The sequence below is a fragment of the Phalaenopsis equestris genome, unplaced genomic scaffold (assembly GCF_001263595.1).
Source record: "Phalaenopsis equestris unplaced genomic scaffold, ASM126359v1 Scaffold000025, whole genome shotgun sequence".
Lineage (NCBI taxonomy): Eukaryota > Viridiplantae > Streptophyta > Magnoliopsida > Asparagales > Orchidaceae > Phalaenopsis > Phalaenopsis equestris.
The window spans coordinates 80,063-93,476 of NW_018164467.1; the positions used below are offsets into that span (position 1 = coordinate 80,063).

Here is a 13,414-nt window from a genome sequence, read left to right on the forward strand (position 1 = left end):
TGCGTGTGTGAGGGTGCGTGTGTGTGTGTGTGTGCGTGTGTGTGTGTGCGCGTGTGAGTGTGCGTGTGTGTGTGTGTGCGTGTGTGTGTGTGCGCGCGCGCGTGTGTGTGCGTGTGAGATAAAGTATTCTTGCAATCACAAGCCACATTCATGCAATCACATCCTCCCACATTCATGCAATCACAAGCCAATTTTCTTTATTTTTTTAGATAAAGTAGAGATAATTTTTTTTTTATGTGATAGGAAAGATTTGAGTGGTATAAATATAAAAAGTGATTTTTAAGTGTTAGGAATTGAGTGTTATGAATGTAAATGCCCGTAAAATTATATATATATATTATAGATATATATATTATATACATACATACATATATATATATATATATATATGTGTATATGTATATATACATACATACATGTATATGTATGTATACATACATACATATATATATATATATATACATATACATATATACATATATATCTATATATTTATGTATGTATGTATGTATGTATGTAAAACCACCAAACAATTACTTTCACGTTTTGTCTACATTGGACATCAACTTCTTATTTCTCTCTATTAATGTATAAGTGCAGATGAAATCTTTATGTATATATATTTGTGTGTGTGTCTGTGTTAAGAAAGATGGATCGCAAAGCGCGTCATTTATCTGCGTGTTGTCCAAAGTGAACCTCAAACCTGAGACTCAGTGGTCTCATATATTCTCTATCAAAAAACCAACCTGTTCACACAGACACACAGATATATATATTCTCCCGAGTGTAAGTCATGATACTTGAATTCTTAAACACATGATAAATGATCAGAGCTATAAGTTTAATTCTCTATAACAGACCACTAGTATTTTAAAAAAAAAATCATAAATATCTGGCTGATTTTGATTGAAAAAAGCCTCACAACTATACAATTTATTTCGAAAAAAAAAATGTAATATATAAAAAATAAATTGAATTTTATTTTAAATACATTTAATAATTTTAAAAATTATTATGATCGAAATTTCATCGGATATCTCAAAGATCCAGTTTTTTCCCCATTTTTTCCTCGCGAGTCTTTTTATACCGATTGTACGGATTAGATCTAGGCTGTTGCGGGCCCAACCAATCTTCACTTGGTCAACGCGTTTACTCACAGCACCCCCGGAAATGGTCCGCCGGATTCCACTAACTCTGAAGCCCGCATACCTCTCAATCTCTCTCCACTGCTCGTTCTCTCTCCAAATCCCCAGCTACAAATACCAACCAAATGGCCTCATCCCATCCTCCATCCTTATCCTTCCCCTTTCTCTATTTCTCAAAAACCATATATTACATTTATCCCCCCCTCTATTCCTCTCTCTCCAGCCACCATTTTTCTTCTCTTCCTCCTGCTTCTCTATCTTTCTCTCTTACAATAAGATGGTGATGGAGAAGAAGGACGAAGAGGAGAGCACATACCTAAAAGGCGTGCGAAACCTCTGTGAGAGCGGCACCAAAAAGTTACCCCGCAAGTACATCCTACCGGTCCCTGAACGCCCTGGCTTCAATCGAAGAGCCCGAGTGCGAGATTCAAGTTGCCCACCATAGACTTCTCTCAGTTACAGGATAGCAATGGTCGGCCGCATGCCCTCCGTTCTTTGTCTAGAGCATGCCAGGAGTATGGATTCTTCCAGGTAGGCATTATTTATGCTCTGTCTCACAACAGATGAGATTTAAGGCATTGGGATTTGCTAAATCCCGTAATTTCTAATTTACTAAATCCTGAATGGCTTAAATTCAAAAATCTGTGTGGCAACGAATTCACTAATTCCTGCAAAATTTAATAGAATTGTTTCCCGAAGCCCCGTAAAAGGGATTTATTTTGTCCAAAAAGTCTCTGGCAAGATTCTGCTTAAATTCTGTGTAGGGTTTAGTAAGTGTTGCATAATATACAGATTTATTGATTTTATATCTGGTTTGATTTGGAGAAGATTGTGAACCACGGGATTCCCAGTGAATCTCTGCTGAGTTTACTTTCGTCGGCGAGGAGATTCTTCGAGTTAAGCTGCGAGGAAAGGGAGAAATATATGTCGAACGACATAAGAGCGCCTGTAAGATATGGAACCAGTTTTAACCAGTTGCAGGATGGTGTGTTCTTCTGGAGGGATTTTCTGAAACTCAGCTGCCATCCTCTGCTCACTTTTCTGCCGTTTTGGCCTTCCTCTCCTCCGCAGTTGAGGTATATATGCTTCTTTTAAGATTGCGCAATTTTTGGTTTTTTTATATATAGTTTATTTAGAATGAAAGTGATGCTGAAGATTCTTAGTAAAAATATTTGTATTTTATATGAAGAAATTTAAAATTTTCCTGGATTATTGGATGCCGGGAACTATTCTGGGAGAAGTTTTTAGGATTAAAGTATTAATTTTTGGCTAAGATGATATTCAAAACTTTCAAAATAATTTCGGTAGTATGTACGATATAGCAGAGAATCAGACCGTATAATTTGTGGTCCACGTACCGTATGACTATTTACAATTGGGAAAAAAGATTTAGAACATTTATAATTGGAAAAAACAAGTATGTGGAGGCCCAGAGATGCCGGTGCTGAATAGTAGCTGCAGGGATTAATGAGACCGGTGGGCCGATGGGACTAAGCGCTTTAGCTCTTTTGATATCTAGAATCTCGACTGGAGGTTTTGTTGAACCAATAGCTTTCAAACGATACTTACAACGGTAAAAATAATAAATAAATAATTAAATATATAGCTTACATATATATATATATATATATATTGTGCTTAAGAATTTCATTCCGCACATAGACAAGATGGAACTCCTGACTCAAGGGTCTTAAAAACTCTGTCAGTCAAAGAGTAACGGTGGCGCGCGTGCACACACATATATAAAACTGATACGTTTTCTTGAAATTTTATGCAAATTGATTTGTTATGTTTAATATGGTAGGTTTGTAGCAGATTCTGAGACAAATATCATGTTGATCAGTTTTAAGCTTAAATCCTAATTCATAAGAACTAGTTTGCATTTTAAATTTTCCAATAATCTGTTGCAGTATTCTAACTACAGCATTGTATTATTTATGAATTATTGCGTCGTCTTTTACATTTGAATGGTAATTTGGTCGTTCATTTTGAAATTGAATGAAGGTGGATCTATTGGACGACATGATTGATTGTTTATAGAGCAAGAATTTAGGGTTAGGGCATTAGGATGAATATGTAGGGCAAAGTTGGTGGAGTAGAGCCAAGTAGTATAGGCTGAGCGTAAAATTACTTTTCCATGGATATTGTTTTTGTGGGCAAAGTATGGATCCACCTCAATATCCTTCTAATTTGTTGGCATGTAAGATTTTGAGAACTTGGAAATTCCAAGTAGCGTGACTCTTTGTTGTAAGCTGGGTAGTGAGAATTAATATTATGCCTGGATAAATACGTGTAGTTTTTTAAGTTGGGATGTTTATTATTATTGGATTGGGAGTTGGTGGTGGTGTCTTCTGCGGCTATGAGTGCATGATTGGATGGAAGTATGGATTGAAAAAGGAAGAAGAAGATTATGCTGGGATGGAAGCATAAATGGGGATGTTGATAGAATGTACTAAATATACCACATTTTAGAATTATATCTCATCTGTTATTGTTATGGTATGACTCATACACCATATAGGGACAGACATTGGATTGATGCGGAGCGGAGCTGAGCGGAAGAATCTGTCCAAATTAGGAAGTTACGTGGGTTGGGGTGCGGGGGCAAAGCCCTGCGGTATGGTATAGGGGTAGTGCTGTAATTACATATTGCTCCTAGGGTTTACTCCTGGGGTTATAAATATGTCGTTAGTAACCCCAAGAGGTATTTTCTATTTTGTAACCTCTTTTCTGAATAGTGAAAGGAACTCGCCGCTCTGCTCTCGAGGACGCAGGCATCTCCTCGTTAAATTTCTGTGTTCTTCTGGATTTGTGTCGATTACTGTTTTTCTTCACCCCAATTTTCTCAACAGTTATCAATTAATTTTTAATTAAAAGCCTATTTAAAAAAGAAAGATCTTTTCATTTTGTAATTAAACGAGAAAATTCCGATAAAAGATGTTGACCCTTGGGAGTTCAATATGAACTTGACTATTAGCCTAGATCAAGTTTAAATACATAAGTCAATTTGACTCAAACTGAGAACTATTTGAAAATAGGGGTTTTAAATTTGGAGGTCTCCAAATTATATTTATTACATATAAAGGTCCCAAAATATTTAATTTACGCCTCAAGGTTTTTTTTTACCCCTCTTTGGTGACGCAGTTCCACTAGGTCAGCATAGCCATCGAGGGAGGAGTGAGGGTTAACATCCATGGTGGCGGCTGTGTGGTTACCAGCACGAGGGTTAACTGCTCTTTTTGCTCAAATCTCCGTCCTCGTTGCATGTCAACACAAATACCCTCACCGTCCCCAGCACATGAAATCCCAAACCGAAATCATGTAGCAGTCCCTCACCTCCTCTAGCCTGCTCAACATCAAGCTCCTCGGTTCATCCCTCTTCCTAACTCTACGCACTCGCCCTGCTCTCACCCTCTCCTCTTCTTGAGCCGTGTCAACTATCATTTCTCCCTCTTCTCGGAAAACCTGGCCACAACACCCTAGCCTCGCCGTCGCTGTGCCTGGCTCCACCGTTTCCTTTCTTCTTCCAGAAGAGCTCCACAGCCTCCTCTAACACCAACCAAATGACTCAAGAAGAAGGCTCTGTGATCTCTTTCAAAGATATCATTTGACGTCGTGGCGGCGACCGCCAGCAAGCAGCTGGCATAGTGTTTGGTCTGCTTGGCGGAGTTTGTACAGAGAGAAGGGATCCAAATTCAGCCAGATTGTGGTCATGGTTTTCATGTCAATTGCGTCGATACGTGCTTTGGATCTCATTTGTCCTGCCCCTCCTGTTGACGAATTTTGATCGTCGAACTGCTGAACAAGTGTCAAATTTGTGGTGCCGATCCGACCGTTGGTGGAGCTTCATTATCGGAAGTTGGATTCAAAGCAAAAGAAGAGGAACAGCCTTCATCATCAGTGAGTTGTAAAGGAATCCTTGAGTCGTAAATTAAATGACTTGGGGCTTTTATTTGTAATAAATATAATTTGGGGACCTCCATATGTAAAACACCTACATTTTAATCAGCTTTCAGACATCTGCCAATTAACATCTTATCTTCGAGCTATAGACTATTGGCACCCATAAAAATAAGCACCAATATTTTGCTACGAAAACCGCAAAAATTTGAAACGATAGCAAACTATTTCAAAGTTTAATTAATAATTAACTTCTAAATCTTGCTTGCTAGGCACAACGCAAGTATGTCAATGAAACATATGACTAGTAGCATAATTAACAAAATGAAAAAATGTTCATGTTAGTCAATAACCTTGGCCTTGATACTAACTAACATAATTTTTTTTTTTGAATTATGTTAACACACTTTTATGTAACATCATGTAGAGAAGAGGCCATGTCATACGCCAAACAAAGCAAAGCCTTGTTTTTAGTACTTATGGAGGCCATTCTTGAAACTTTAGGGATTGGGCTTTCGGTTCTCAAAGAATTAAAAGAAGGGACTCATATGATGGTAATCAATTGCTTTCCTCCATGCCCCGAGCCTGATCTCACGCTTGGAATGCCGCCACATTCTGACTATGGTTTTCTCACAATACTGCTTCAAGATAAGGTGAAGGGACTTCAAGTTCAATGTGGTGATGATTGGATTACAGTCGATCCAGTTGCTAATTCTCTTTTTGTCAATGTCGGTGATCATCTCGAGGTACATATTTTACAAAGTGAAAAGAAATATCTTTTTTATTTACTTTTTTTATTTTTAGAGAAAATTATCATGCATCCTTATTTTTTTCCTAAATCATGTGCTTACAAAACTGTGGTTATTATAAAATAAATATAGGAGCTTTAGTGTGGCAAATTATGTTCAGTAAGATTGATTCAAACTCGTAATGATTTAATTTTGTTTCAAAAAAAACTATAGTTAAACATAATTTTATAAGTTAAAAAAAACACTAATTGATCTAATTTGTATGTCAAGCTTTTTCTAAAACTTAATATATATTCCTAATTTATATTTGTATGTATATGTGCATTTGTAGAACAATGTCCAACTTTTTAGAATTTTTAACAAATATCATGATCATATTAGACTTCTTGCTATAACTCACTCTAGTAATAATGAAAAGGAGGTTGCAATAGTATATATATTATAGGATTGGTTTAATGGGTAAAATGTTATACATATTGAGAAATCTTTTAAGATAATGTCCTTTTACATTAAAGCATCAACTAACATGGAGATTTAAGCAAATTTATTATGCATCAATGTTTGTTATACGATTTTGATTGTTATCTAATGAAAAATAAAAAATAATTCAATTTTTAAAAGAACTAATAATGTTATGATAAATATGTAATATTATTAGAAGTGATAGCAACATATTTAGATGAAAAATATGAAAATAAAATTAATTGATTTAAGCACATTAAAAATTATAAAAGATGTATTGATTAGAAGAGAATAAAATTAATATAATTATGAAAAAGAAAGGTAAAGGTAACCCGAACTTAGTACATGATTTTATGCGTTAAAATGGAAGTAAAAAAAATGAATGGAGATTTAAGTTGCATAAATCCAACCAAAAGGTGGAACTAGGCATGAGATTTTATGAAGCCCATGATGGAATTTGTGATATTTGCTTTCATTAAGATTAATTTAAGCGATATTTTATTAATTTCTAATTTTTCATTTACTTAATTTAATTAGTAATGTTGCTTCGATATACAGATATTCAGTAATGGGAGATATAAGAGTGTGCTTCATCGGGTTCTTGTAAACTCGTCCAAATCTCGGAACTCCATTGCTTCAGTACACAGTCTTCCATTTGATAGCATTGTTCGCCCTTCACCTGAACTTGTCAAAGAAAATCAAAGGCTTTACAAGGACACGGACTTTGCTTCCTTTTTGAATTATATGACCACTCATGAAACTAACCAAAAGCACTTTCTTGAGTCAAGGAAAGTGGCCAACATGAGCCCTGACTCCCAATAGCATTGAATTAGATTTATTTCTTTGATTCATGATAATCATCAACGACCTTAATATTTGGATCAACCTACTTTAGGATATGACGTTGAACGTCGTCGGTCATCTAAAATTTTAACTTGATTGTTCTTTTCAACCAATTCCAACATTGGTTATGCTTACTATATTCTCTATGCATTTAGAAGTATCAATAATGTACTTGGGTCAATTAGAAAGAGAAAAGCCCTATTGTTCTTATGTTTTTTATTTTATTTGATAGAAAATGAGACCTATAATAGTTTTAAAGTTGCTAATGTGACATAATGGAAATTTAAATGGTCAATAGTGAATGTAAACTGCATCATTTTTAAAAGATGGTAAGTGTTAGTTAATGTAAGAGGATTTTCAGTTCACCAGTGTACGATGAATAAACAATATTGACAATTACTTTATTCAAAAGTACAAGAGGATATAATTATATCATGTAAAAAAATAATAAACTTGAATATTAGTTTTCCTTGTAAATTTGCTGTGCCACAATTATTATATAAATGTTGTATAAATTGGACGATTCATTTTTCAAATTCATTCATTAATTTTTCCCTCATTATCCCAAAATGAGTCATAAGCTCATGATGCAATAAAAATGTTTTTTTTAATATAAAATCATATGTATAATATAAAAAATGTATCTATCATGAATTTGACACTTTTCTTCACGTGATTAGTGCCCAAATCGGTGGTAAGAAAGTTTTTAAAAAAGAGAGGAAAATTAAGAATTTGTAGAAATATAGTTAATAATCAAAACCAAGGGTTAAAACTCTCTTAATATGACTTAGAAGGCCCACATAATGACCGAACTTAAGAGAGAGATGCTACGTGAAGCTTCGTCGCTCTGCTTTCTTGTATATAATACTAAGAATGTAATGGCTGTGGCAAAAAAGTAATTGTAAAATTGTGAAAAGTCTCGCAAAGCTGATTTTGACCGGCTAAGATATCCGGCCCGCAAAATAGCCACAACTAAAAATCAATCAGAGTTCGAATAACGGTAATTGGATCAGTTTTTTTCCTCTTAAGATTTGGTTTGAGAAGGCGGTGAAATTATATTCAGTTGCAGTGAAAGTCAACTTCTGAAAAAACTATTGTTTGGTGAGTTATGGAAGTTGTATTGAAAGAATGATAATTTTTTGCTTTTTCAAATCGTAGCTCGCCTCCTCCTTTTAAAGGAGATTTGCAGAACACGTTCGAAGCCTAAATCTAGCATAGCGCCGAGTACGCTTTTGTCTTTATACCTTGAAACATCTTTTGGCATAGTCATTGAAACGCACGCTAGAAGTTGCTCTAAATCTCCATCTTAAGATCGTGGTCCTTGGCCTTGATCCGCATGATAAAAAGAGACACTGTGATATCAAGTTAAGATTTTTTGTATTCATTTATTTATTTATTTGCTGCTAACGCTAGCATAAGGGACATAAGGAGAAGAAGAAAGAGCTCTTCTCTCTTTTAATGTAATGGTGTATTACAACAACTATTTTATGTTAACTCAGTATGTCAAGCGAAGTATTTTATGCACACCACTTGTACGATTATTAAAGGTTTGTTGCAAGTACTTGTAAATTCTTGTGTGTCTGAGTACAATATAAATAAATGCAATGTATTAAAATACCCATATTTATTTCGTCTGGTATTTAAAAATTGAAGATAGCACTTTTTCATTTTTGTTTGGAGTTGAAATAAAATTTGCATATCTTGTAAGCTATACTTAGGGCGCATGATGAATGGTGATAATAAATGTTTGCGTGCTTTAAAAATTCAAGCCCTCATCCCTCAAAATGAAGATTAGAGGGAGTTTTGTATGTGTTCTCGGTCAAACTTTTAGAAGGCATATGAAATAATAGATAACATTACCCAAAAATTTTAGAGTTAGAAATTTTTAATAAGCAAAATCTCATTATAGAAAACACTACCTAGAAATTACATCTCTCAATAACATTAGTCATTACAGTGCTAATTAATCATATATAGTAGCAACAATTTAATTTTATAATATAAAATTTATTACTATGAACTTAATGCGGATGGTGGGAAAATGACGATGAACCTGATGAAGATCTCATGATTATGTCATCCTGGGTTTTCATCAACTATAGTTCACTTAGTTAAGTGATATTTGACTAATTTGACGGAATGATCCTTGTCGACAGTGATAGATCGATTCAACCAAAAGGATCTTATAATGCTAAGGTGAATATTTGTCTAAGAAGACTAATTTAAGTTAGGTGTGCAATCGAGTCAAGCCAAGCTAACGTCACAAAAAACACCTATCAGAAGAGCAGCTCAAACTCGAGCTTCAGCTGGAGTTGAGCCCATAGGATGAGCTCAAGCTCGCCTCATCCACTTATTACTAGGCTCGAGAGCTTGACTCTTCTGGGTGAAAGCTCACTAAAATGTCATCGGAGAAAATGATTAGCTCATTAGGGTAAGTGCCAATAAGATGAATAAGATGAGAAGGAAATAGTTTATGTGAGAGCTTGTTTGAGAAGGTTTCCATTGGACTCTTGGCCATTCGAGGGAGGAAGGGAAGCATGTTTCGGGATAGATTTATTGCTTCTTGCCTTTATAACTTGCATTCATTGTAGCTTTTTGAGTTTCTTAAATAGTTTCCTATTTTTTCTTAACCAACTTAAATGTTTACCAAACACATTAAAAACACTTATTTTAATCGAGACTGCTTTTGTGCACAAGCCGAGTCATGAAGTTTGAACTTGAGCTCGTTTAATTTATGAGTTTGAACTTGAGCTCGTTTACCAGTCCACTTGAAGGATCTAAACTCATTTACACCTCTAATTCAAGTCAATCTTAATTAAGACAAATCTTAGTGCCATATCATGTTCAATTCCCTATGAATAGGGCCATTGAAAAACATGTTGGTTAATGTAATATAGTTGAGTTTGTCAGACCAAACCACCCCGCTCAACGAGTTCGGGTCATAATTGATTTATTTGTGAAATCGATTGACCAAATCAAGTAGACAAAATATTTCATAAAAAAATAAAAGATAATCACACTTACCTAATGAAAAATAATAATTCTTTTTTCAATGTTGCAAGCTTTATAGCAAAAAAATATCCGGTACACTTTATATATTATTGTGTAATTTCAACTAAACCACTTTCACTCCTAGAGCACTTTTCCATGAAGTGCTCTCATAGTTTTTTTCGCAAGCTACAAGCTATGACAATTGAGTCCACATAAACGTTCGGCTCAATGATTTATTTTGAATTGCCTCGATGATCATTAATTTAGGAGTCTATTTGGGCCGGAAAAATGTAGCTATTTAAAGAAATAGTTGTGATGTTATTGCCAAGAAATTATTATTCAAAAAATTATGATCCCGCACGAGCACATTCTAATTTTCTTAAATTTATATAGACGTTATTATTGTTCTTTGTGGTTGACAAGGATTTGCACTCTTCTATATTTAAATTATATGAATTCAGAACATGAAAGCTCCAATAGAGGAGAGCTTTTTCTGCGTGGCGGTTATGCGCTAAGACGTGTGAAGGCCTGGAAATCCCTCGAATAGCTTCGGCCCATCAATTTCCCATATAATATCGTGCTTAAAATGGATCTCAAACACTAATAGCTGATCAAATTCTTAACAAATACCTAATTAATAAATTTTTTGTTAAGGAAATATGCATTTAATCTATGCCTGTCTGAAAGATAAAAGTGTTTTAAAGAACAGCCCGTTGCATATGTGCCTTGGATGAATCAATTTCTAATAATCGAATCTATCATTTATTTGTTTCAAGGAACGGAAGATTTACATGCGTACCACTTGGTATCTCTGTATTTGCATATCTACAACTAAGCTTTAATTTTAACATGCGTAACATCTTATCTAAGCAGGAAAAGGTGTATTTCATTTTTTTTTTAAGTTAAAATGGTGATGTTTGTTATGTGATTTGAAAGAATTGGGTGGTATAAATATAAAAAACAAAATTTAGGTGTTAGGTAAATGCATGGAAATTGGGTGGTCTGTATGTAAATTAAATGTTTCTTTCAGTTGCCTGATAAAGTTGTCTATAGCAAGTTTGAAGCATTAAAGCACTAAAATAAAACTCATATTTTCTTTATTCCGTAGTCTTCTTGCATTAAGGCTGCTTGAAATTGGCTAGTGGCTCATTATATTTCAAACCGAACCAACTTGAGATTGAACCGAGCTCAATCTAGCTTGAAATCAAAAGGAGCTAGCTTAAATTGATTTATTTGGATCTGTTTGAGCTTGGAACCAGCTCAATCCAACTCAAAATTGAAACTAACTCGCTCAAATTGAGTTATTTGGATCAGTTCCAATTTGGAATGAACCAAAAATTGGCTCGTGACTCGTTTTATTAAATTTTGTTTAGCATTATATATACATTTTTTATGAATAAAAAGCATACTACTAGCCGATTTCCAGGCGGTTCGAACCGATCGATGTATGGCTCTAAATCGGCTCAAAAGAAATTTGATCTAAAGTTTAGCTCATAGCTTGGCTCGTTTATTTAGATCTGATTTTCGAGCGACTAACAATTTTAGAACTAAATTCACGTCCTGATTTGGCTTGGGTGCAAAATTTTCTTTTGGTGAAACTCTTTTTCTCTCTTTTACTTGGTTTTTTCAAGAGGTTTTCTCTTTTTGTTGCTGTTTTTAAGCAATTTGCTATAAATAAATATTTCTTTTGTTATTTTAATATAACTTTCCAAAAAAAAAAACAGGTATGCAGATAATCCGAAGAAATTATTAATATTGGCATTGCCAGTAAAATTTTTTAACAAATTGCGATGCATTAAATTGTAATTTTATTATAGAAAATCAGATGAAAATTCACATTTACATACATCATGGCGTGAGAAGAACCATAATCTCTACTGAATTCTTAAGGAAAAAAATTTACATACGGAGTTCAGATGCAGCTTTGAGTGCGGACTTCCAGTAATATGTCGCCACATGTACTACATCAGGAAGCTTATTGGGGGTTATTGAAGTGAAACCGCGGAAATCATTAGAGGGTTATTGATGGGTTATTTGGGGATTATTGCGATGATTAATGCAGGGGGTTATTAGAGTGGAACCACGAAGATTATTAGGGAGTTATTGTCAGGGGTTATTGAAGTGGAACCATGAAGATTATTTGGGGGTTATTGGGAGGTTATTATAAGGCTTATTTCAAATGGTTATTAGAGTGGAACCACAAAAGTTATTGAGGGGTTATTGCAGTGTTATTGGAGTTAATACTCTAATAACCTTCCAAATAATATCCGCAATTTCAGCCCAAGAACCTCCGCAATTCCACTTTAATATTTTTTTTAGGTGGGTCTGAAATTGCACACAAGGGTGGAGTCCGCAAGTGAAGCTATGTCCGGAAACTGGACAGAAAAATTTTCTATTTTTAAGTGCCACAAAAGTGTTCTATCATAGGAAAATTTTGAATTACGCATGAGGTACCTCTTCCATTTGAGCATCAATTTGACTAACTGACATAGCCTGAGCAAAGCAGTAATTAAAAATAAATGAATACAAATTAACCAAAAAAAGGACTCTCAAATTTAACTTGCCAACACATCAAATTTGACTTATAAACTATTTTTTGTGCCAAAATTGAGCTCTCAGAAGCAATCTGACTAATTCCAACCGCTTAATTAAAGTGCATTAGTCTTACGAAAGTACTGCTTTATTAGCTGGAGCTTTTATATTGGTAGTTAAGCCTTCCATTTCCTGTTAGTTTATCTAACTAATTTATAGTAAATTAGTTCCCATCCGCATCAACTTTCCCACTGACTCCATATTTGTCGCCACCTCTCCAGATGGCTTCATTCTGTGATGAATCAATATGATATCTTTTAGAGAAAAGCTGAGATATGCCTTCAGAAAAATAATCCTATTATTGCCAGAAAGCCACATCCAAATGCAATGAATTTTAAATTTTATCTAATTTCTATATATTTTAAACATTTGAAAATCAATTTTTCGGTCAACTTCTTTGTGTGGTCACTTTGTTTTCTTTTATTTTAAATTATGTGAGTAAACTCTCTTTTAATCAAGAAAAAAATTAAGTTATTCTAAATATCTTCACTAAAAGTTTATAAAAAACACAACATAAGAAAGATTTACATACATGCCACTCAAATTCTATGCATTTACATATCTAAAACCTGAAAGACTTTAGAGTTTAAATATAAAAAACAAAACTTTAAGCTTTAGATATATAGATATATAAGGATCCGGGGCTTTAATAAGACGAAATCTAAATCTCACTTCGCAAGCAAAATCAAAAAAAGCTAGAAGCTCAGTCAAACAGCATACGCCACATCGCAC

At 34.3% G+C, this 13,414-nt stretch overlaps 1 protein-coding gene across 1 annotated transcript; it reads left to right on the forward strand.

Moving 5' to 3' along the window:
- The first annotated feature begins 1,271 nt into the window (after positions 1 to 1,271).
- LOC110018608 (protein DMR6-LIKE OXYGENASE 2-like) lies at positions 1,272 to 7,333 on the forward strand. Its single transcript, XM_020715970.1, is given in 5 exon segments — positions 1,272 to 1,542; positions 1,545 to 1,676; positions 1,974 to 2,221; positions 5,473 to 5,791; positions 6,815 to 7,333. Coding segments are annotated over 5 exon segments (1,083 nt in total). The 5' UTR covers positions 1,272 to 1,422; the 3' UTR covers positions 7,079 to 7,333.
- Positions 7,334 to 13,414: the final 6,081 nt, after the last annotated feature.